Raw genomic sequence first — 25,365 nt, 5'->3', positions numbered from 1 at the left:
ATCCAGCCTGTCTGCAGTTCCCGTCCAACTCGGCACAGCACGCCGACAACATCTGCCACCAGGGTCTGTCCCACTCCCCTCTTATAGCTTTGAATCAACCTGAGTGGTGAATGAAGCTCTCAAAACACTCTAATTGTAAAGCACAACTTCAATACAAGCCTAAAGGTCAGCCAGGTCACAACAAGGACTGGACCGTGTCTCCCATAAAGATGTACACACAGAACTTTTACTGCACAGACAGTTACCCCCCCCCCCCCCCCCTTCTCTCCATACTTTGAAGCCCAAGCTGGAAAAAAGAGGATGGGAGCCTGCCCACATCAGAGAGAAAAGGACTGCGGTCCTCATTGTAAAAACAACAACAAAACCCTCTACCCTCTGGGTCTGCTGTGGCCGATCACTATCACTGAGCTCAAGTGAGGCCACAGCAAAGCCAATGTTAAATCCTGGTTCACCTGTCCCGTGATGGACGGTCCCAGGGGGAGACGGAGGGGTCGCACTCAGGCTCCAAACAATCAGTTTCCTGGCTTCTAATGACAGGAGGCCTTGTGCTGTTGTAGACACCATTGAAAATACTTTAGAGGCCTCCCAAACACTCAGATAGCAACAAGAGGCCTCAACAGGGGGAGTCTGTGTGTGTGTGTGTGTGTGTGTGTGTGTGTGTGTGTGTGTGTGTGTGTGTGTGTGTGTGTGTGTGTGTGTGTGTGGCGGGGGGGTGGGGGGTTAAAAAGGGGAAAGAGTATTTTTCTGGGGTGACTCTGCAGCAGGGAACACGTAAAAACACCCGAACTAGTCTACGCGCACTGATAGACGGACAAGGCAGCCTACTGGTTTACAGAATGTGACAGGAAAAAAAACACCTTACTACTAGTCCCACTTGTTTATGTTATTTTTTTTTCTTTTAACTTTTGAGCAAGTGCTTGAGAAGAAAAGTCTTCACATTTCAGAAAAATAATGCAGATGCATTGACCTCATCATCATGCTTTCAAATATCTACTGATCACATAGCCTGTACATTTTTTTGTATTTTTATAGTCTATACACGTGATACAATGCCACCATTGGCACGTATACAATATTGCACACTAATATGAAACGTCTTACACTCGTCAGTTGGCTTCGTCTCTGGCTGGGAGGGAGAAACCTGACGTGGTTCGGACAAGAAAACGTGGAGAAAATAACTTGACAGGGGGGGAAAAAAGAGCATTAAAGAGTAACAATAATGCAAAAATGACATAATCTGAGCGGCGAGGCCCCCGAGGAGCGATGAAGGGGCTGTAGCACCATAAAGAGATAGATACTGCCTTGGCCCTGCACTGATGGGCCTCTACATCCACTGGGCTGCCCTCACACCGCCTGCATGGGACCGGCTGGCTGGCTGACTGCCTGGCTCTTCAACAGCATCCATCTCAGCTCTGACAAAATAGCCTCATCCAGCCGCTCCAGATCTTTTTTCTTTTTTGTAGTTTATCAGTTACTTTTTCTTTTTCAACATCATGGTGCATATGGTGCACAAAGCCACTCGAAACATCTCCAGTTTTTCATCTCCAACCAGGCAGCACCTCCCGGGTCTTTCCCCTCTCCCAGGGAGACACCGCCAGGGGTGCTGCTAAGGGTTTCTGGGCTCCAGGTGAGCCTACCCCAAATTCTCCTCCCCTCCCCCACCCAACTCCCACAGCTGGTCCCCACAGGCTCCGAGCAGCCTCCTCAGCTTACTTTTGGTGTTGCCACGCATGCTCCATGCACTGCAGGGGTGGGAATCCCACGGCCCCCCGGTGAGTATAGATTTCTGCCTACATAACAGCACTCGTAAATGAAAACGTACAGCGGTCGAGGTCACAGACCAATCCACGTGAGAACACGTAAACGAGTGGAGTGTATAAGGCACGGGTCGTAATGACTTCAGAGAGGATGCGTTGCCTCGTGTCATTTTTTTTTGTTTTGTTTTGTTTCCGGCGCCTCGCGCTCCCACAAGTGGACCATAACTTTTTAGTTGCATCCCCCACCCCACCCTCCCCAGAGGAAAAAACAACAAAGTAACAAAGGAAAAAAAAACTAAAACAAAAAAAACAAACAAAAAAAAAAACGCCCCCACAGAAAACGTGGGTATCTTAATAAGGATCATTTTTTACAGCTGATTCACAAAATCATAATTAGTACATCTAAGTTAGCACTTTTTTCATTTAGGTCTATATGGACATGGTGCAAGAAGGTTGATATTCAATAGAGTAGCTCGGAGATAGATTCATCCCTTTTGTTTGAGGAGCACAAAATAGGCTATTTAGTTTTTGTGTCTCAACCTTTCCACAATGGCATGATAGAGATGCTTTCATTAGCAAACAACGTTTTTAGGTCAAATTAAAGACTATAGCCTACTTTGCCAACGACTTCTTTTCCAAGACACGAGCCTACACGCATGCGGACAGGTGTTTACAGGCCTGTGGTTTCGCGTTCTACAATTCATACACTTTTAGAGCGCTTTCATATTTATTCTGCGTACCTTTATAATAAACTATACATCTGGTATCAGATTTTGGTTTCATTAAACTCCGTAATATATTCTCTTTGTGCTGATGTCAAATATTGGTTCTACATGAAGACTGACATTTCCATATAATAGACCTCTGGTTTTGTTTTGAATAAATCTTAGTATATTACCAGTTTGAAAACATTTAAACATTATTTTTTTTTATCTCTCTCTCTCGAAATAGGTTTGATGTGTGCAAAATCTTGTCATTGATAGAGATATAAACACTCTGTTCATTGTCATTTAAATCAAGTAGGAAACAGTTCATATCTTACAGTTCAATCCTTGATAGCAGCGGCTTACTGTTACATGGTGGTAAGTGGGGTGACATCCAGTAAAATGAGCGAGGGGACAGCAGAGCTGCTGCCATGTCTGTGGAGGTTGAGTGTGTGGAGGTTGTGTGTGTGTGTGTGTGTGTGTGTGTGTGTGTGTGTGTGTGTGTGTGTGTGTGTGTGTGTGTGTGTGTGTGTGTGTGTGTGTGTGTGTGTGTGTGTGTGTGTGTGTGTGTGTGGGGTGATTCCCTTGGAAATTCTCTTTCTTTCTTTCTATTTTACAGTTTGAAGTCAGAGTTCAGGTTCGTCTCGGGTTGTTTCACATCAGTCAGTCGTCGTCTGCGTCGTCTCCACCGTGCGGGCCCTCGGGTAGCAGTTCGGAGGCCCGCTTCTCTCTACTCCGCTCCTGGATCTTCCTCATCTCGTCCGCGTATTTACAGAAGGTGTTGCCGAATTTGGACCACACTTTGCAGGGAACCGTGATGGAGTTCCGGTACGTGGGCTTCACCTCGCTCACCCGCATGAAGACCCCGTACTTGTTGGAGCCTACGTCGAAGAAGAAACGCTTGTTGTCGACCGTGAGCGAGGTTCCCTCCGGGAGCTCCGCCGGCTCCTCGTCCACGCCGTAGTCGTCGATGAGTTTGGCCAGCGCGTCGCGGAACTCGATGAGCCCCTGCGCCGGCAGAGCGATGGTCTGGCCTTGCGCGCTTCCCAATCCGGGCCCCCGATTAACGGTCTGCCGGATCCTCAGGAACCGCCCCCTCTGGTTCTCTTTCAGATCCATGTAATATTTCCGATTCTCTCGCACCAGGAATTCGCTCTTGAGCGCCCGCCGGGGCTCATCCTGCACCATGTCCGGGTTGGACGGGCCCAGCTGGGCGTAATGTTCGATAAAGTCCCCGAGGTAGTCGCGGAACTCCACGGCGACCGACATGGAGAGAGTGAGGCGGCTCTTGTTTCCCCCAGCGCCGACCTCGGCTATCTTTAGGAAGCGGCCTTTCACATTCTGCTTCACGTCAAGGTAGAAGCGCTTGTTCTGGATGTCGACGCGCTTGGAGGCGAGCTCCTCGGTGTCGTGCTGCAGCCGGGACATGGCGCCCATCGCGCCCGGGGGCAGCGAGCCGGGGCCTGCGGTGGGCCCTCCGTGGTCACTGCCACTGTCTCTGTCCGCCATGATGCTGCCTCCCTGCTTTACCTTCCACCGTCTCCCTCTGCCTGCCTGCTGCTGCTGCAACCTCGACTGCCCGTCAAACCGCTCCGCCGCTCTATCGCGAGACGAGAGCGCGGCGCAGGCTGAAAAAAATGAAAGTAACTGTAGCTGGAGACACTGTAGTACTTGGAGCGCGCTGCGTTCAAGACTCCACACGCGTTCCTGCAGCGTTTCGCATCGTTTTCATCGGCTGCCCGTGATGTGGAAGTGAAAGTTTACCCCCGCCCGCATGAGCCTGGAGCACTGCACCAATAACACCCAGAGATGTAGATGGATGCATGGATGGATGCACGGAATGATGCATGGATGCATGGATGGATGACTGAATAAATTAATCTCTCCACATGGAACTGTACATATATTTTAAATATATATATATAAAAAAAACAAGCTTGTCTTTCCTGTGCCTGGAACATATCAGTACACCTGGCGCAGGGTTCGGGGTGTCTCAGCACCTTGGAGAGTTATTTTGGACCTTCAGCACCTCGGACAGCGAACCCGCGGAAGAAGAGGCGGGACAGACCTGAAAGGAGATTTTTATGAATGGAACAGCAGTCTGGGGGGCTGAAGCATCATGAATCATTAGCCTCTGATTGAACTTGCCTGGTTGGCACCTGTTTCTCAATGGGAGCCTTTCACTCTTTTTATCAGTGCAACGTGGTGAAAAGACAACAGGCAGAAAAAAAATAAACATCAAGATACACACACACACACACACACACACACACACACACACACACACACACACACACACACACACACACACACACACACACACACACACACACACACACACACACACACACACACACACACACACACACACACACACATGGCGCTTATATATGTGTGTGTGTGAGTGTGTGTGTGTCAATAGTCTGAAAACACAGTACTTTATGAATACCTTTTTTTTCTATGTTTGCATTTTTTTTCTATGTTTGTGTTAACTGCTTGTTTGATTAATAAAGAAAAATCTCTTTTTTTTTAATAAAAACCTTTTATTCATTAATGTCCAGTTTCTTCAAAACTAACAATTCTAAAGAAAGTTGAGTCTGTGTGTGTGTGTGTGTGTGTGTGTGTGTGTGTGTGTGTGTGTGTGTGTGTGTGTGTGTGTGTGTGTGTGTGTGCGTGTGGGTGTCTGTGTCCCCTCTCGTATATTATAGGGCACTGTTTGACTTTTTGTTCAAAATCTAAGTTAGCTAATAGTAACTTATGCAATAACTTGTATGCTCCAAATATTTTTTCGAAATCCAGTCAAATTTTTGTCTTCATATTTTTATATTCTTTAAATAGAATAGAATAGAATAGAATAGAATAGAGGGGCTTCGATGTCATCTGGTGATGTCCACTGATCATCAGGTGTTCAGTGGACAATAACATGTACAAGGTTCAACAGTGGCTAATATAAGAGTGGAAGAATGGAATTGACAGAAAAACACAATGAAAACTATTTACTTTGGTGGAATGAGTCTGTGGCTGGAGTTGCTCCTACTGTTGACCAGAATATCATGGAGGCGTTAGAAACAGGATGGACTTCAGTTTGGATCGTATCCTCCTCTCTGACGGCCTGTACAGATTCCATCTCTACCCCCGCCACGTCACTGACCTTTCTTCTTAGTTTGAGTTTTAACGTAGAAAGGATTGTTGTTGGTCAGTGTAATGCGATATAATTTTCAATGATGAAATTGACTGTAAAGGGTGTTTATTTATTCTTACTTCAAAGTGTAGAAGTCTTTAAAAACTCCAAATATCTCTAAATCATACAATGGTGCTGGAAGTTTCAGGAATCCAAGCGTGTCATCCTGCGTGTCAAGTTAAGCATGTTTTAAGCAACATGTAGACAAATCCATCCTTCTATTTTCTGTACCTCCTTTCGACAGCTAAGGGTCGCAGGGTGCTGGAGCTAATTCCAGATAACGGTGGGTAATGGCTGTATAGGGAAGGCAAATGTATTTATAGAGTGCCATTCAGACACAAGGAAATCCATAGTGCTTTACAGAGAAATAAAAGAAATACATTAAAACAAAGCCATTAGAAATCTTAATCTATTAAGATTTTAATATACATTAAAACAAAGTGATTAAGGGATATAGACATATACAGCTGAAAACTATGTCTCGGGAGTGATGCTTTATTTATTTATTGTGCATGATGAATATCATATGTGCATTTTGGATTGTCGAGCAAAAAGAAGCTGTTTCAACACTTGATCCTGGGAGTTTAAAAAATGTTCTAAAACTTCCGTTTTTGGTTAGTTGAGCGAATACTTTGCAGTGTGGCATAACAAAGTAAATAGAAGCCTACTTAGGATTATTATGTTTATATGTTTATTCCTATCACTCAATGATCTTGAAAAAAAAATGTTTTGAGAGGTAGAAGTTAAATATTGACATTAAATGTTATCAACAGTGATTAAGAATAACCGGAGTTAGTTTTGTAGGAAATTCAGGTCAGTTTAACCACAGTTTAATGTCTTCATTACTGTATATCTACATTACCATAGGTTAAACTCCTTGACTTTTTTAATTTCTATTTCATGTGCAACATGACAAAAACACACATCCTGTCATCAACATCATGAACAGTATTTCAAACAAGTTATAATTAATACCAGCACTCGTGTCGATCAGATTCTGTTGTCAGAAATAACGGCATACAAACACCACGGACCAAAAGATATGAACAACGTCCAGGTACTGTAGGCTTTAAAGCTACAAACTGAGCTACAGTACCACAAGTTGTACTTAGGATGTATTCTTTGTATTAATAACTGATGATTTGTTTGATGTAGCCCTTCATCAAAACCATTTCAGTCTTTATCAGAACAGTTGAAAAGTATTATTACATCACCTGATATCAGATAGCAAATAATCTGACAAGCTTTTAGAAACACCTACCTCTCATTGTTACTTTATCATGGAGTAAAATGATGATGTATCTGTTTTCAGTTCACCATTACTGTTGTGATTGCAGTTATTCACTGCCATAATCATGAAAGGCCTTGTCAGTTCAGTGGTGGAGTTATTATTCATGTTTCCAAAAAATGGCTTTTCCAAAGAATTTGAGATCCACTTCTCTGAAAGAGAATGAATAAATGTGTTTCCCATTTCAAATGTTATATTGTGAGGCATATCATGTTTCAGTGATACAAACATTTCAAACCTCATTTCAAACATCAGTAATAGCTCAAACATACTAGCACAATACATGTTTGTTACATTAATAACAAAATGAAAACACAATCTTTCAGGACACAAACTAAAATAAAAGGTAATGATGAATGATCGGTGAATGGGTGGGCAATGGGTGGAGAAAGAGAAGGAGTGGTGGTGTATCACAGGATCTTTCACAAAGACTTTTTTTTTTCAAAGCACCTGTCACCTCAACACACACCCACCCACACACACACACACACACACACACACACACACACACCACCACCACCACCACCACCACCACAAACAGGAGGTGAAGTCTTCAGTTTACACACTGACAGGGATGCATGCAGAGAGGAGGGAGGTATTTCTTGCTGCAACCTGACTGTGGCCTGCAGTGTGTGTCAGCCAGCATGTGATTGTCCCGTTGGGACGAACCATTAAGGCTATCAAGCCTTTCAGCATCATGGACAGAGCCTGCTCCCTGATGTGACCCTGATGCTTGTAGACGGGCTGGATGAGGCCGTGATGGAAGTGCGTCCTCGGATGAAATTGACTCCTATACATTCCCTTTATCATCCCACTCATCTACAGTGAGAGACAAAAGACTGCCCGTCTTTCCCCTGTATGACATCATATTTTATCCCCGTTTCAGAGTGGACAATCACCGGCTTCCTGACCTCTAACGAAGGGCGCACAGCTCCTGACAGGGAGGGAAAAGGAAAATCTTATGAATGGTGTTGGTCTGATGGGGGGAAACGTGATGGAGTGATGGGGGCAGGGACAGGGAGGAGATACTTATAGTCAATGTAAAAAAAAAAAAAAAAAAGGAGTCAGCAGATTGTGTAAAGATGTAATTTCATTGGTGGAGACATGTTCTATGAAAAAAAGTGCTATTCGCTGTAGCTGAGCTGGAGTGGCAACATCTTGAGACAGAACCTTCCCCCTCCACAAAACCCGCAGTTTGTGGTAACTGTTGCTACCACGTGTTGCCCCAGTGTCTTAAAGTGTGCAGTGATATTAGTGAGCTGCAATCATTTTCTTAACAGTGTGGAAAATGTCAGGTTTTGGGTGTGCGCTCTCCTACAGCGGGCGGATGTAGGCTATGTGTGAGAGCGTTTATAGACCAAGTCTCCAAACTCGCCATGCTCAGGAATCCATTGAGAGAATTTCGCAGCGTTAGTCATCGCAACAACTATCCGCAGTGTGTGTGTGTAGCAGTCGCCTATAGCCTCTCTTGCACCTCTTGCACCGGAGATCCACAGTGGGCGCCGCGCAGGGGCTTGGCTACAGACGCACTCCGGCTGCTGCGTGTCTGCCTTGCGTGATTTCTCGCGCTCCCACCCGCAGAGGCTTTTATAGCACGGTGGAACCGGCATGGTCACATGCCGGGTGGGTGCGTGGCGGTGCGCCGATGGGTGCCCGGGTCATTAGGGTATTTGCGCAGGACGTGGCGAGCCGACGCCAGTGACCGGACAGGTGATGTTTGCTCACGTAAGCCGCTGCTCGCGCTTGATGAGGGGCGCAGGGGACGCGGCTGGAGGCTGCGCGCTACTGTTGCAACGCCTCATCGGATAACCCGTCCGTTTGTCCCTGCTCGTCTTTTCTTGCTCCACATTTCTTCTTTTTTTTTCTTGTCTTTTCACACCGACTGACGGATTTGCACGAAATAAGTGGATAAAGGACCCGATTTTTGCGTGTGCGTGTGCGTGGAGTGCGTATCTTTTCTTGTGATTCCCCCTGTACGCGCAAGCCGCTTTTTTTTCTTCCAGAGAGGCAATGCGCCCACCCATGCGATGCTAGCCTATTAGCTGAAGAGTGAGAGAGAGAGAGGGAGAGAGAGAGGGAGAGAGAGAGAGAGAGAGAGAGAGAGAGAGAGAGAGAGAGAGAGAGAGAGAGAGAGGAGAGAGAGAGAAGGAGAAAGAGAAAGAGAGAAAGAGAGAGGTTTCAGCCCTGGATCCGAGAGGAGGCTAATTTACGAGTCTTGTTTTGCCTTTCAGGAAAAGGGGAGATAAGAGGGGGAGGGTGGTTAGTGAAGGAGAATGCAGCAATCACATTTTTAAGCATGCAGAAGCGGGCCGTTTCCGGTTCCTAGGCTGGTGTGTCCCCCCCATCCGACGCCAGCAGCCGTATGGGGAAAGCAGCGGCAGACACAGATGGCATGGACACTTCCACAAGGTCTGCCGCTCTGCCCTGCCCGCTCTGCCGCCGGAGCCAGTTCGCCGCCGTCTCTCTCTTCCAGCTCGCTCCGCCGCCCAGCAGCACTGCAGCACAGCACAGGCTGACGGCATGAGGCTTGATCCAGTGCATTTCTCCATGCTGGTCATCGGGGTCTCCTTCGCCTGTTACGCCCCGAGTCTCAACTCCCTCCAGGACCAGGCGTACCGATCAGCCGTGGTCATCGAGGGCGAGGTGCGCTCCTCCCCGGAGAATGTCTCCTCCCGGGAGCCCTACAGTGTGAATGTCAAAGTGCTGGATGTGTGGCCCGTCAACAGCGGCGGCCTCGAGAGGGAGCAGCTCGTCACCGTCGGGGACTTCGGCTATGAGGCCCCGTGCACCACGGTGGAGAAGGACCACAGATACATCTTTTTCATGGACCCCACCGCCGAGCCCTTGGTATTCAAGGCGTCGTACGCCCCGGTGGACGCCAGCGAGCCGGAGCTGAAGAAGGATGTGGAGAGAGTGCTGTGCGACAAGTGCGGTAAGTTTGGGGCTCATACCTGCCGTACGCTCCGCTCACAGCGCACCGTGAGGGGCCACAGGAGCTGCCATGGTGATGTAAGGAGACATCCTCCGCTCTGCCTCCGCGCGTGCACGCCCCGGAGGCTATACAGTGTGGCAGCGCGCGTACACCTGCATGCGCCTGGAGCCGATTGACACTTCAATCCTCCATAACCCGGTCACCCATAATGAAGAAGTGTGTGTGCGTGTGTGCGTGTGAAATCCTCCAGTCAAACCCAAATGTAAAGCAAAGTCTCAAGAAGAGATGCTTCTTCCTGCAAGAACAAACTTGCCTTCCAGATCTGCATCCTCACATCATTACACTAAAATAACCTGCATGTGCAGAGCAGATCAGCATTAGTAGCTTCGTGTGTGTGTGTGTGTGTGTGTGTGTGTGTGTGTGTGTGTGTGTGTGTGTGTGTGTGTGTGTGTGTGTGTGTGTGTGTGTGTGTGTGTGTGTGTGTGTGTGTGTGTGTGAGAGAGAGAGAGAGAGGGAGAGTTAGGCAGAACATGCGATGGAAATCAGCTTGAACGAACCTCCTTCAAAAAGTTTGCATCATTGCCTCCATCCAGCATGAAGATGTCAAATGAGGTGCCGTTTTACATCAGATGTTATGGTAAAACTCTTCCAGTGTTAACTGCAGTGACGGTATGTGGGGTGGTGGTAACAGAGCAAATCTCTAAACTTGTTGCCCATTTCCACACCACCTGTCAAAAAACCCCCGACATGCATGGTCTTTAAATTAAATAATTGGAACAGAGGCTGGATGTGTGTGTGTGGAAAAGAGTCAGCTTGACCTGGATTGGCTTCAAAAGCAACAATCTACACATGACCCGAGTAGAAAGTATCCTGGCGCTGAATACTTCAGATGATGGTTGTGCACTTTATTTCGTCGTCTTATTTCCTACTTTTACTCCTCTCAAGAGAAGTAGATTTACTGATTTCCTACAGTCTCAGATTTGGCCAGCTTGATTAATGCATAATGTATATGATTCAGTCTGTTAGCTACAAAGCTCTTGAGGCTTTTCTCTTTAAACAACATTGTTCTGTTTTTTTGGGTGAAAAAGTGCTTTCAGAAAGACGGCACCGATTTGATGATGTGTAAGTACAAACTGTAGTGTCTCCGGCTTCTGCATGCGATGTAGTGAACCTGAGCCGAGAATTAAACAGAAAGGTAGTGTCCTCTCATGCACTAAAGACACAATATGATTTTGATGCTGACATGTCATACGTGTGTGTTTTGGGGAACAGCGATTCATCACTGTTTCATCTCTGGTCACTGATAAAACAAAATCCAGGATAAGTGTATTTCCTGTGCTCGCCAACAGTCTGAAGTATTTCATCTCGACATTAACACACTTAGATGTCTCAACAAAGGGTTCATCCAGCGTTTGAGATGACAACATGATGTACTATTTTTACCTCCCCGACATACTAAAATTATCAAGTCATTTATTCATGACAGGCGCGGCCGCAGTTAGGCTAAACACATTTTCCAAGCAAGGATAAGCTCAGGAGAGGAGATACCCACTTATGAGGTCATTCAACTCTCTCTCTCTCTCTCTCTCTCTCTCTCTCTCTCTCACACACACACACACACACACACACACACATACACACACACACACACACACACACACACACACACACACACACACACACACATTTTTTTTTTTCCACTAGCTTTTTGTGAGTCACAGGGACTCATCATTTATTGGTGCTAGTCGTTTATGTAGACCGGCACTTCATTTTCACATTTTTTTTCCTGAGTTTCACTGTCTCCTGACGGGTGAGCTTGGAGGAATCAACTCTTAACAGCACTGTGACTACAAACGTGTAGCGTTGAGTGCTTGTAATTTGACACCAGACTCTTGTCATGCTTGCTGCTGGTGTCCCTGAAGCAGATCACCATGTAAGAACATTTACAATGGTGCAAACCACATCCAAGCCCAACATGTACTGCAAATTGAGGTCTGAGCTCAAGTATGGCCTTATCATTGATCTTTGATGCTTTACTGTAGCACCATTGATGACGTGTGACCAAAAACAGGAGTGAAGTATGTTGTAACCACTCAGGTGGTTTTACAATGCCATTCCACTCATTTGAATTGTAGAAAAAGACGTGTGCTCAACATTAATATTACCATGAAAATGCACACCCATGTCCTGTTTCTATTACTTATCAACCATAATCTTATACATAATACAAAGATTAAGGTTTAATTTTCATTTTGTGGCGCTCCGCTGAATCAACTTTTCTCAACTTACCAGTAAAACAATTTTTTTCTTCAAAAAAGACATGTCCATTCAGCTGCTCCCTTTTAGACGTCATGTAACTTAGTCCCCATGCTTGATGTCCTTCCTACTGCAACTGGAATTCAAATCCAGCACCTCAAAGGCCAAGCGTACCCCTAGTGCCACCACTGGTGACTGGCCCAGGTCCATTCTCTTCTGATGGGCCCGTACCGTGCAGTGCTTGTAATTTGACACCAGATTCATCACCATGCTCGCTGCAACTGTCTAAGAAAATCTTATATTTCCATTGAGACTTCTATCATAGTAAAATATTAGTTAATGCAATATCCATGTTGTAAATCTCTGATCTGCACAATCTGTTGGTTTGCAGGTGAACTTGTACGCTTAAGTCTTAGGTCAACTATTACAAACTAATGCTTCATCTGCAAAAATCTATACCTGCAATATTGGTAAAGTCTTCCAAACAGTTGTCGCTCACTCTCTAGGTGGGTGCAGTGAAGTCAGCGTTGCTGCTGAATGAGCTACGGCCGGAGCTGGAGCCGGAACCGGAGCTCAGCCAGCAATCAGGCTGAAAGTGTGCGTAGATAGAGCAGGAGAGTGTATACTGAAGTCAATGTAGCTCCAGGATGGGTTGGTGAGGGGTGTGTCAGTAGACACACACCCATGGGCTAACCAATCCAGGAGCAAGTTTAAACACAACCAACCAATCACAGCCAAACTGCGAGGAAACACCCCCTTCTTCTATCAACAAAATCATGTTCCAGTTGCCAGTTTGGCCTCAGCCACCAGGACAGGATCTATATTTTCATTGGGTTTTTTTTTTGTAAAAAGTCTTTTTGTTATTTGTACTGAGCTCACAAGGTGATAGGTGATCCTGGTTGAAATGCTAGTTTTAATATTTCATCGCTGATTTGGCGAAGTCATTGATAATGTGAAGAACAGCTGTTGTGTGTGAGTTAGTTGTGAGGGACATATATCAAACCTCCATCTGTTATGATAATTTATTTTCTGTCATGTATGTATAAAACATAACAGTGCTGCAGGGATGATGCATTCTTTATTTTAGCCTTTCTGAATGTGCTCATCATTCTGATGTCTTTCATTGTTTGTTTGTAATACAGCCAAATTTACTCTGAAAAATAGTTTTTGCCACTACGCTTTTGATGACACCCCCCCATTTTATTGGCTTCTCTTGAAAGATTGTTTGGCATTTCTTACACATCTCTTGTGATTGTAGTTGCACCTGTAATGTTTCCCTGAACCCCCCTTAACTTCTGGTGTACCTCAGGGATTTGTACCTGGTGCTCTACCTTATTTATAAACTTAAAAACGTTGGTAGGTAATATTTTAACAAAATAATATCTTCTGTTATACATAATATGTTCATCTCCTCTTGGACTACGTGTAACAGTGTCTTTATGGCATTCATATTGGGCTGTTCCAGTACTTTCTTTACCTCATACAGACGATTTTGAAGTAATCATAAATACTAGAGACCCACAAACCACTATCTTGCGCAACGACTTGACACCATCACAGTGTGTATTACTACATTCAACATAAATCTAGAGAGCCTTCTTTTATTTGTATTTGACATATCAGTCATGTCCTGGATGGGGATGTAGTGGTTCGCAGTCTTGCCTCACAGCAAGAATAAGACCTGTTCGATTCGGCTTTGGGGTTTGCATGTCCTCCCTGTGCATTAATGGGTTATTATATTATTATGTGGGACTGGTCACCTGTCCAGGATGCACCCTGCTTGTTCTCCATGTCAGCTGGGATTGGCTTCAGAAACCCATGACCCAGAATTTATTACAGCCGTGCTTAAGGCTGATGAATAAATGTGAAAGTCACCATTAAGTCACATTTTTGTCAATTACTTAGAATCCTCAAGATCCGCATTTTTCTTGTCTGTTGATTGCACTTTAAATGCTAATTGGACTTCTTTGTTTGGTACTTGTTCATGATTCTGACACGTCAATGAAAACCAGTTGAGACCAGGTATTTGCTTGGTGTGCCCAGTTGCTCTTGATATGTAAAACTAAAATAAAGTGCTATCATGTATTCCCCCAAAGTTTAAAAAAAAAAAAAAAGTGTAACCTACAAGTTGGAAACGTTAACTTGCATGAAACAACACTGCAATTAAAGGTAAAAACTCCACATTTGATGTGATGTTGAAGGGTGCAGCTCCTGCACTAACTTTCAAAAATATCATTTCACTGACACATTTGTTGACTAGATTTAATTTCAATTGTAAGACCAGTTCTATTAGAAACAGCACAGGCCTTTGAATGAGGTGTAATATCCAAACTGGACTCATTCCCAGAAGCTAAATACAACACCACAGGGTGAAAAAAAAAAAAAAAAAAAAACTTTAAGAAGACAATGCATGTTTATTCTCAGGGTAGCATTACAGTTGTATTGATTCTGGTAAAGAGACAACACTTTTTCACCCAAATAACTTTTTGTTCGTCATAGCTGAAGGTATTATTAATAAAAAAAAATGAAAGTGCTGCCATTATTGATTGGTTGCTCAACTTGCTTGCTAATATTTTTTAACTAGAGGTGTCGCTGTTGGATGAGTTGTTGCAGTGAACATGATGCTATTGATAATGGAAGCTGATATAACTTTGAAGCGGTTGATAATCAGGTTATAGTTGCAAAGTTGAGAACATTTTAAAGTTAGAAGCACGGACCCCAGGCAGTGATAGAAATTATAAGAGAGTAAATCTTTTCCACAATAAAAGACAGCAGAGGCATCCTCCAAGAGCAGAGCTACTGTTGATTAAATGACAAGAGCGGAGCCGGGCTCTCTCCTACCATTTATGTTATTGAGTCTGCCACAGTCACTCCAATAAGCCCTCCTCTCGCCCCACTGCACCCCAGACCACAACCTCTGATCTACACAGCTTATTTACATGAAGTGTCCTACAAAATCAGATTACTCCAACTAGAAATCGGGAAAGTTTTTGAATAAAAATGGGCCCAGACATCCTATTTCAAGCTACAAGTGTTGGGTAATTGATAAGAGGCCAGCCTTTGCGCTCCTCTGCCTTCCCACGACCTGGTTTCACTTCATATCCACAATCAAGTTGCATGGACTTCTCACTCCTTCCCTAGTTTAAAAGTACAACACCGATCCTGTCTCACATCGCAGGCAGTCTTCAGCTTAATGTAAGTCTTCTCTGATCACTGCTGTTGGCATATCTTTTGAGATACATTGACAGTTTTCTTCCTGAAATAGCTTTATCTGATGCCCAAAAACACGTTCCTGTCACCGATGCTGTATCTAACGCTGCATACCTGGAGTCTCTCCCTCCACCTTCCTCCTGCTGTAGCTGACTGTAGCTGGAGTGTGCGGTTCAGCTTATGCCTGCCCTTCTGTCAGTCAGCCACACAGAGGAGGAGAGAAACGGAGAGAGGGAGTGAGGGTGGTGGTGGTGGTGGTGGTGGTGGTGGTGGGGGGGGGGGGGGGGGGGTCTGGAGCTTTGAAACTACAAAGAGATGCTGCAATAATGCTTACTGTAAAACTTTCAGTGATAGCTCGCGCCTTTTCTTCCGCCTCATCAAGACCCACAATGGTCTGTTCATTTCAAACAAAGGGAAGACTTTTAGAAGAGGTTGCGTGTCACAGCAGGTTTCCAGAAGATTGTAATCCCTGCGAGGTAATGAATTAAGAGATCAGTACTATCTACACAAGGAAATAACCAGCAGTCAGCTGCTCTTCATCTCAATCCTTCCGGCTGATAATCTAGGAATAATTAGGTTCAGCATGTTACCCACCTGCTTGTTTGCTCTGTTGTTTATGGAATTAGTGAGCTTTACATGTATTTTCTTCTCTTCTTCTAGTTTTAATATGACTGTGGCTTTTAAGCTGTACATCACAGCATAACAGCTTGATCGCCCCCTGCTGGCTTGTTGTAGAGTAGCGCACATTTGCGCAGTTTGCGCTTCAGTTTGAGTGAAGAGGTCTCTTGATGAACGCTATCCTATAAGTAGTTTCTAAATATTTGGTGGATCAATAATCAATCTTATCTTTATATTCACCATGTGTGGTGTCCTCGGCCCCATTTTTACACAACGTTTCAATTGAAAATGCATTATTTTTGTGTTTTCATTTCAGGAAAATTCCGCATTTACACAGCAACGTTTTGAAAACAATGTCCTTTTACATGGCAGAAACACTGAGAACGATGTAGTTGGCATCAAGGGCCAGTAGTGGGTGCTGTTATTTTTTTGTAATGAAACCACACACATGCACGCAGGGAACAATATGCTATAAACATTAACGATGGCGAGTACATGGATGCTCGTAGGAGCAGACGATAAAGTTGGATCGCTATTCCACGTGACACTCAACTATATAACTACCAAGTCCCAGAAGAATCTTGACATGAAGTCATGACACTCTGGAGGCCACCATCGTCGTGCAGGTGCAGAAGAACAAAAGTTGCCAATTCCCAACGCGTTTAACACGAAGACGCAGTCGAAGCATTTTCGAAAAGTTCCTTCTTGGAAGCTTTTTTCAAAACGTTGCGTTTTCAGTTGCTCCAAGCACCACTGTTGTGTTAATGGATACTCAAAACACAACAAAAGTTTTCACTTGAAAATTGTGTAAACAGGACCTCAGCTGAGGTCACTGTCATGGTTTTGACTGAAGACATTATGTCAAACAAGCAGATGCCATCATGATTGAAAGAATACCACCAATGATCATTATATCTCTTGACATTGTTCTTTGTACAACATAAAGCTGTTAGCTTTAGGCAGCTAACAGTACTTGACTAAGTTGTCAGTACTATTTGTGGTGTAAATATTAAGCATCACATGATTTTGGCTGCATGACTTGTCTAATTTGGAGCGCATATGTGCCTAACTTTAGCACGTCATAAACAGCAGTCCGGGTTTTCTGGGTGAATATGCCCTGCTGTCTCTCAGCTCAGGTTCACATGAGGGTGTACACCAGCTGGAGGGCAGAATTGATGTGGCATTGATCTCCAAATCCCAGAATTAGCAGATTTTGTCTCTGAGGGAGCAAGTGAAATAGGAATGTTCATACGAGGCCACGCCCTGAGCACGTCTTTCAACCAATCCTGTTGAATTGTAGCTTTTTAGAATTGGGAGGTTTCTTTAGAAGAAAACTTTCATGTTCCATGCACACAAGACCTCCACCTTGATCCAGAACTAAGCAGTGTGTGTGTGTGTGTGTGTGTGTGTGTGTGTGTGTGTGTGTGTGTGTGTGTGTGTGTGTGTGTGTGTGTGGCCTCACTTGTCCATCTCATCCTTTCCCCCTCTTTGTTGTGTTATCTGTGTCTATTTCAGACACCCTCTGTGTGTCGCTTTCCCTTCAGTTTCTCTCTCCTTCTGTCTCCCTCACTGTCCTTGTCTCAACAGAGTATTATACCTCCACACACACACACACACACACACACACACACACACACACACACAGCAATGCCAGTTAGCTGTTGCTGTTGCTGCTATGCTGCAGATGCCCCAGTGTGCCGTCATTAGCAGAGAGATCTGGGGCTGCTATAAATTATGCACACTGAATAACAGAAGGCTGAGGATTTCTCCCCTCTGCTGCCTGCATGTGTGTGTGTATTTGTGTGTGTGTACATGTGTATGCGTTTTTGTGCGGAGGCCGTGGGTGGATGTATAGGGCCGCATCTTTGCACGTTTGTGTTGGACTGAGATCGTTGTGATCAGCTCTGCTTGTCAGGGTGTGTGCATTAGCCCACTTCTCCGTGGCTCAGCTCACTCACGACGGTCTAACTCTCGTACATGTCCTTCAGTTATTTAGTGTGTGTGTGTATGCGTGTGTCCTTGCTCTTGAATAATGCATCGGCACTCATCTTTTCCAGCAGTCAGCCTTAGTCGAAAAACTTCGACACATGTCTCTTAAAGGGACCGACCCGGTGGCACATGGCTCAGTTTGTGAATGAGAGCGGTCTTTGTCTCACCCCTCGTACACAGACGCATATAGACATGGAAGCACACACATGCAGATGTACTGCACACACCACCCACATGCACGCACGCACGCACGCACGCACGCACGCACGCACGCACGCACGCACGCACGCACGCACGCACGCACACACACACACACACGCTCATGCAGCTTGTGCTGCTGCACACACCCTCCTTACTGCATCAGCAAAGTGCCTGTTTCATACAGGAGGGATCTGGACGATTCGCTTCTGTGTTCCTCAGCTCAGATTAAGTTTTTTTCTTCAGATCAGATCAAACATCAAATATGGAAATTGAAGAAAAAGACGTGTTTATGCCAAGGACGTCTCTGTAGATATTGCAGTGAAAACCTTTTAATAGTTATATGTTTGCTGCTTTTTTGATTGATCTGCAGATTTCTCTTTTCTTGTAAAGCCATTTCCTTATTTAGGCGTTGTTCTCTATCAGTGGCCCTGTTGTGCCACACTGTAAGGGGGCAGGGGGGAAGCAAGCTTCACATGAAGTTGTAAAATGACATTTTCTATTGTGGGTCTGAGGAGCAAGATGCTTTTTAGCAAGACATTTGACAAAGGAGTATAGAGTGGTTTGCTATATCAGTGTGAAATTTTATAGGACAGCAAGCTCTCGGTGGGAAAGAAAGGGGTTAAAACATCCCTTTGGTTCTATATCAGGCTATCTTGAGCTCAGAAAGGTGGGCTATCTTTATCTGCCTTTGTTGTGGCGATCTTTGATGGTGACAAGAGGAGTGTCTTCATCTGTCTTCCAGATGTCCTCCTCTGCCTCTCTAGACGTTATCTTGTGACTATTATGGGTTTGTCGGAGACAGCACTGTATGTATGATGTGCTTGTTTTGACATCTTCTCATTTGTTTGCATGAAAGTGCGCTCTGACCGTGCAGAAGTTGCGCATAGTTGCGTTCGAGGAAGAAGAGGGTTTTCTTCTGCGGAAGCAGTTTAATGGAGAAGATGATGGTGATACAGTGCACGGTTCAAACTTATAAAGTCATATTTCAGCCTCTCCTGGCAGCCTGCTTCAAAGTATTAGGCTTTTTGTTTGGCATTATTCAATTATGCTGCTATTACAACAGTTTGTCTGATTGATTCACGCTCATTTCTATCTGCACCAAGTTAAATGACTGCATGTTTCATGCTGTAGATGAAGCTTTGTGCAGTTTATCGAAAAATAATGTAATTTGAGCAACGATTTGTAAGTCAGGAGAAGTTTTCTTTGTCGTTCACAACAATAATCCCCAACATTTTGGGAATTACCAAAACATTACGTTGAAGGAAGAATGTAAAAAGTAGAGACCTGAAAAATAAATGCAATAAGCAGTTTAACTATACTCTCAAGATTCTTGAAAGTTATTAATACTATTTGAACTGTGCAAAGCAAATTTTAACAATAATCTTCTGGTTTGAGTTTCTTGACAAATCACTGGAAGAAGCGCGCACATTTTTAGAGTTGATTTGAATAAAACGGGAGATTCAGAGGTTTTTTTTCCCTTTAACAAGCATTGTGAGGTCGTGCACATGGCCTCTTGAATACAGATCCATTCATCCATTTTCTCTTATTTTATCCAAACTAGACAAGCAAAGGTTGGAAACTACCCTTTGACTCAGGCACCGAGTTGTCTGGCTCTGGCAATGCCACTTTATATATTTTTTTCAACTCTTGATATCAAGTGGCCACAACAGTCAGTGGATTTCAAGAGCTTCATATGAGTCATATTATCCATCCATGGTCTGTAGTTCAATCATCCAGACTATCCAGCTGGCACAGTGTGTAAGGCGGAGTTCATACTTAAAGGACAAGTGCAGAGCTTTTAAAGAAAACATGTAAACATGTAAAGTCCACATAGAAAGGCCCTGTCCGGAGACCTGGACCGTCTTTCCGAAGAATGCGAATTATGCTAATGTATTTTAGTTACATGTCCAGTCAGCATTGTAACTCTAACACAAGCTTCACCTCATTGTAACCTGAAGCACCATCCATCTTTAAATTAATTTACTGGCATTAAAGGTCAAATCAGATCTTGTAATATGATGAGTGCCCTAGTGGAAATACATTTCTGCTTGATGAAAGCATATTTTTGACGTCATTTTAATAGTTTTGGAATCGCATCCAGACATTTATAGTAGTTGTGGTTGCCAATTTGTGTATTATAGAAGAGTGGAGTATTGGCTGTGGAGGAGCTCTCTTTGTGCCTCACCAGTTAGTCTGTCTGTCAAATTCTTTTAAGCTGTGGTTTTTAAAGTTTGCGGCGGCCTCTTGAAGTGCCAGAAAACTTAGGATGGAGGCAAAACGGCAAGAAAGTATCAGGTGGTCAACGGGCTCCCTTTTCCGAGAGATCTTTAGACGTCTTACACAGCCAATTCAGTGTCACTAACTAACCTCTGAATCATGTGCATATATGAGGAAACCCATGCACACACAGGGAGAACATGCAGACTCCACTGAGCCAGGGACAGCGTTGCCACTGGCTCTGGGCCGCTTTAGAAACAAAATGCATTCATAAAATAAAGTTTTGTTAGAGTTAATTGCTACGTAAAGAGACATACCACGTTTTATAACTCAGGCCTCGTTTACACAAAAACGTTTTCAAGTGAAAACGCAACACCTTCGTTGCATCTTTGGTGTTCGTTCACACAACAACGGTGCTTAGAGCGACTATGTCGGCTCAGCCGCCACCCCGCTAGCATCGCCCCCCGGACTGACCCCCTCTCCACCCAAACTACACTGGAACTTATAGACTGAAGAGTTTGAGGCGTCTCCCAGTTTGTCCTCCTAGCAAAGCTTTCCCGTCCTGCTCCTCTTTCAGCCGCTCCTGTTGTTCAGTGAAAATGTCAAATGCTATAACTGCTTCTATTCCTTTTTTACATTTTTAATGTCATGTACATACAGACGCACCCGAGTCCAGTATAGACTCAGGTGCTTCTGTATGTAATAATGAATGAATAAATGAATGAATGAATGAATGAATGAATGAATGAATGAATGAATGAATGAATGAATGAATGAATGAATGAATGAATGAATGAATGAATGAATGAATGCCTTTTTGACTACACCTGAATAGATGCTTTAGAAATCAATTGTGCCAAATAGTCCCATTTCTTCTTTCAATATGTTATTTTGTCTGTTATGGCAATATGCCATTGAATAGAGGGACTGATCCTTTGGTTCTTGTTTCTTCACAAGCATTAAAATGAGAACATGCATGTTTAAATAGCTTGTCGCAGAAGGTGAGGCAGAAAAAAGTACCTCAAGGTGTGTATGATAATTCATTCTGCTTCCTCTCAGCGGTCTGGCATGTCACTACCTTTATTAACCTCATCCACCGAGGTCTCCTGTCTGTCCTCATTAGTGTCGTCCATTTATCTGCCTTGTGTCAACTGAAAAGGAGCGCGCCCGGATTTGCTGCCTCGGTTGGTCCGATGGTGTTTCATGGCTCAACAGTATTTAGACCAAACTTCAGTTCAACCTTGTTGTAGAATAAGAGTGACCAGTGTGGACTTTGGTGAACTGAAACAGAGAGACTGAGACAAAGGGTCTCTCACACTGTTCAGACGCTCATACATTATTACTGAGTGAAAGATGATTGCTTTGAAAGATTTTAATTACAACACACACATGCACACACACACTTATCTGTGTCATGTGGTGAGGTTCATGGCAGGTCAGACACGGACCGTTCCAGAGTACACATGAAAGTATAAACTGCATTACATGTGTGGTTCTGACTTAATAGTGAAGACATACTGTACATGAAGTGAGAACATGTGATCGAAGGTGTCTACAAACATCACAATAAGCAGATTTGCATCCACACCAAAATTATGATACAATTTCTGGATTTATCCGATTATTTAAGAACTCTTATAAACATTATCGTGTGATATGCTTTATCCAAAACAACAACAACGACAGCAACAACAGATAAACACACCAGGATTAGTAACGCACATTTTTATGTCCCTATGTTCACACGCACACACCGGTAATACTAAAACATGTAATTTAGGGTTTTTTCAATTTCTGAATTTTTCAAGTGCATGTAAATGCATCACATCCAATTACTAAAAAACCCAGTAATCTTATTTTTATTGTCATGTAAACAGGCTCATTGATGAGAAGCAGGTAAAGCCAATGACAGGCAGACAGACTCCAGCCCGTCTTGTTTTGGATTATGTAATCTGAGGGGAGGCAGAGCTTGAGGCTGCCTCGCTTAAAATATCTACTCAATATTTCACCAGGAAATAAGTACATTTCGACATGTTTATGATAAAAAAACAACAACATTCAAATACTTGGGATCACCTAGGAGTTTGAGAAATATATCAACATACAAATGTTAAGATGTTTGGGATTGTTTATTTTTCACTTTTCATGACTACAGAAAGAGGTTGGACTTTATATCTCTAATGCATACACACTGACACTTTTATATAGACATTTTCACTTTTTTTTATTATTGTAGTCAAAGCTTTTGCAAAAAAATGTGATGGAATTTATGTTGCTTAAAGGATAATTTAAGTTGGAAAAACCTGAATTTGACAAATAATAATGGTGAAAAGCTGACTGTGTAACACGGAAATAACTGCAGTTTTAATAACATTAGTTTCAAGAAAGACCCTCTTGAGATTTTGTACTGTCGCTTTCAAATAAGAATATGTGACTGGCAAACATGTGAGCCTCATCTTCTGTTAATACGACACAACCAAGCTTCAGGGATGGTTATTTGTATTAAGCTGATCCAATGCAACCATTTTCCATTGCAAGAGGAACTCTCCATGTGTTGTAGCACCATTTTGTTCAAAGTTTAGTTTCCTCCTACTTCGGTTTAAAATACTGTGGAACCATTTACATTGTTGTTTGTGGTAATGATTTTCCTGGAGATGAGAGCGTCTGACCAAACTTTAATCAGTATAGTGCAATCGATGTGCACATTGCAAAAGGACTGCTCTTGTGTTTATTACAGAAAACTTGCACACTATTGTAGATGATGCAAAGGTTCATTTTAATTTTTGCTTATTATGACATGAAGCTGCATTGTAGTGGCGTGTGTATCATTTGACTGTGTGGGGAGTTTCCTTGTTCGATTTCCTCCGGCTTTTCAAGTTTTCTTCCACAGTCCAAAAATATTTCTGTGAGTTTAATTTGCGATTATAGATCGCTTGACCCTAAGTTGTGGAAGGTGGCATAAAAGAGGGATTGGTGGATGAACATGAAAAGAAATATATCTTTGTGCTACAGGAACAACGCGTAACAGGATGTTACTGTATATGTGGGCTTACACTTGCTCAAGCCTCAATGATTGTATAAGTAATTAAGGTAATTGCCCTGTCAGTCACCATGTTGCTCAGACCGTAGTCCTCCTGATGTTGATTCAACACCTGCTTGTCCTTCTTTTATCAAGTATGAGCAACATCAGATTGCTTTTCTTTGGAAAAAGCATCCATTCCCTTCAATACTAAAACTCCAATGATCCCTTGCTGCTTCAAAATGTCACTGTCTCTTTAATAGTTTTGATAAAGAAAGACATAGAGCATGATGTGTCACATTCAACTCTAGACCACAACTCATGCAACTTTCATATGATGTGGAATAAAAAGACACAGGGTTCAAGTTTTATCTTTCACTTAAGTTTAATTTATTAAAAACAAAAAATAAGAAGACTTAGTTTGTAAGCATCCTCAGCAGGCGGTAAGTGTTTATTCTGTCTAGAGAAAGTTGGACTCACTCAACAGGAAATGTCTTTGTGGCTCGGTTGTCTTTTACTCTGAAGCATCACAGGCGTAAAAAAGAAAAAAGAATGTGCAGCGATCAGTTTACAGGGGTCACGTTACAGGGTATCTGGGTGTCCGCCTCAAATGTTCAAACTCAAATGGTGCCCGTCGCTGCTTTCTGGTGCTGCCAACGTGCAAAGTTGCCAACTGCAGATTTAATCCCAAGCAAACGTTTGTCAGTGCACAGCAAGCGCGTGGATTTGGGTGAAAAATAGAAATGTCAGTGGGACTTTGATGCACAATAGTGGCAGTCAAACAAAGGACCAGTGAGTCACAAATTTTCTATCAGATGTTACATGTAATTTAGTCCCGTGCGTGCACACATAAAAGAGCTATTTTTTTAACCCAAGTGAACGAGAATAAAAAACTAGAAATATGTTAAACTCGTGTATTTGCCCAGTATGTAAAGATGAACTTTTGATTTTGATGTAGATCGAAGAAAATATTAATATCAAAGTGTTTGAATTCTTTTTCATAGCAAAAATCAAAGGTTTCTATATGACTGGATCATGTCTGTTAATGGGAAAAATAGGTTTTCATGACGTAGATTCACCTTAATCGACCCGTTCAGGCCAAATATGGAGAAAACCTACAACTTTTCACATTTCCTTTGGTGGGATTTTCCTGAACTGTCAACTAAGCCTTGCATTAGAAACTCACTTTCATTTATGTATTCGAGTTTTAAGAAAACGCACACAACCTAATCTCATGATGAATTATTATTATTTTTTTTTTTTTTTTTTTTGTGGTTCAGGCATACAAATCAAATTTGAGTCCAAAGCTGTGAAGCCTGATGACATGTGTCCATAGTGCAGTCTGCACGGTCATTTCTAATATTCCTGACCAAGAGAGCACCTAGAGCACTGCTAATAACTGCCTATGTTTCTCTCGTCTGCATTTGTTTTCTTTTTGAAATGTGACTTATCAAGACGTGTTTTTAAACCAGTGCTGTTATGTGATCACATTTTGCTTGTTCGTATCATTGCTTGAATCAGTTATGAAGGACGTACTCATCCAGCGAGTGAACATAATGTCCAGTATGCACTGCTCACTTTTAACTGCTGTGTGCAGAAGGAATGATTCAACTGATTTAATTTGTCAGTCTTAGTTTCCTGTTTTGGAAAGTCTGCAACTTGTCATTTCTTTGAAGATATTCACCTGAAAGTTGGTAACATGTCTTTGAGGATAGATGGGAGCAAGGTTCACTTCCATACCCCTTCATCCAGTTCATCATCCAGGAATAGGGGGCAGATCCCAGCGAACACTGACACACTCATCTTGACGTTTTCTTAGTCTTTCATATAATGCATATTAGCTTCTCTTTTGTATATTTCTTTTAACCATTGCACATTTTTGAGCACTGAACTATAGCAAAAATAGATATTGTTATCAGATAAAATGAAGATTAATAGCCATGTGTCATCTGCGTAACACTACATTGTTGCATGTATATATATATATATATAT

The 25,365-nt window shown here is 43.3% G+C and overlaps 2 protein-coding genes across 2 annotated transcripts in view; one reads left to right on the top strand and one right to left on the bottom strand.

Annotated features, from left to right (window-relative positions):
* Window positions 1-307: 307 nt before the first annotated feature.
* On the bottom strand, window positions 308-4,039 carry purab (purine-rich element binding protein Ab). Its single transcript, XM_080465884.1, has one exon. The coding sequence runs from the start codon at window positions 3,968-3,970 to the stop codon at window positions 3,125-3,127; it is 846 nt and encodes a 281-aa protein (XP_080322010.1). The 5' UTR covers window positions 3,971-4,039; the 3' UTR covers window positions 308-3,124.
* A 5,012-nt stretch (window positions 4,040-9,051) lies between these two features.
* nrg2b (neuregulin 2b) overlaps window positions 9,052-25,365 on the top strand; it is a gene marked incomplete at its 3' end in the record, with an annotated part of 66,963 nt that continues 50,649 nt past the window's right edge. Inside the window, exon 1 of the mRNA XM_080466366.1 lies at window positions 9,052-9,862. Within this exon, the coding sequence (XP_080322492.1) occupies window positions 9,451-9,862 (412 nt within the window). The 5' untranslated portion in view covers window positions 9,052-9,450. The remainder of the gene's footprint in view (window positions 9,863-25,365) is intronic.

The sequence above is a fragment of the Lipophrys pholis genome (genome assembly GCF_963383615.2).
Source record: "Lipophrys pholis genome assembly, chromosome: 6".
NCBI classification, from domain to species: Eukaryota; Metazoa; Chordata; class Actinopteri; order Blenniiformes; family Blenniidae; genus Lipophrys; species Lipophrys pholis.
The sequence above is the reverse complement of the archived record's forward strand: the minus strand, read 5'-3'. Positions and strand labels throughout refer to the sequence as shown.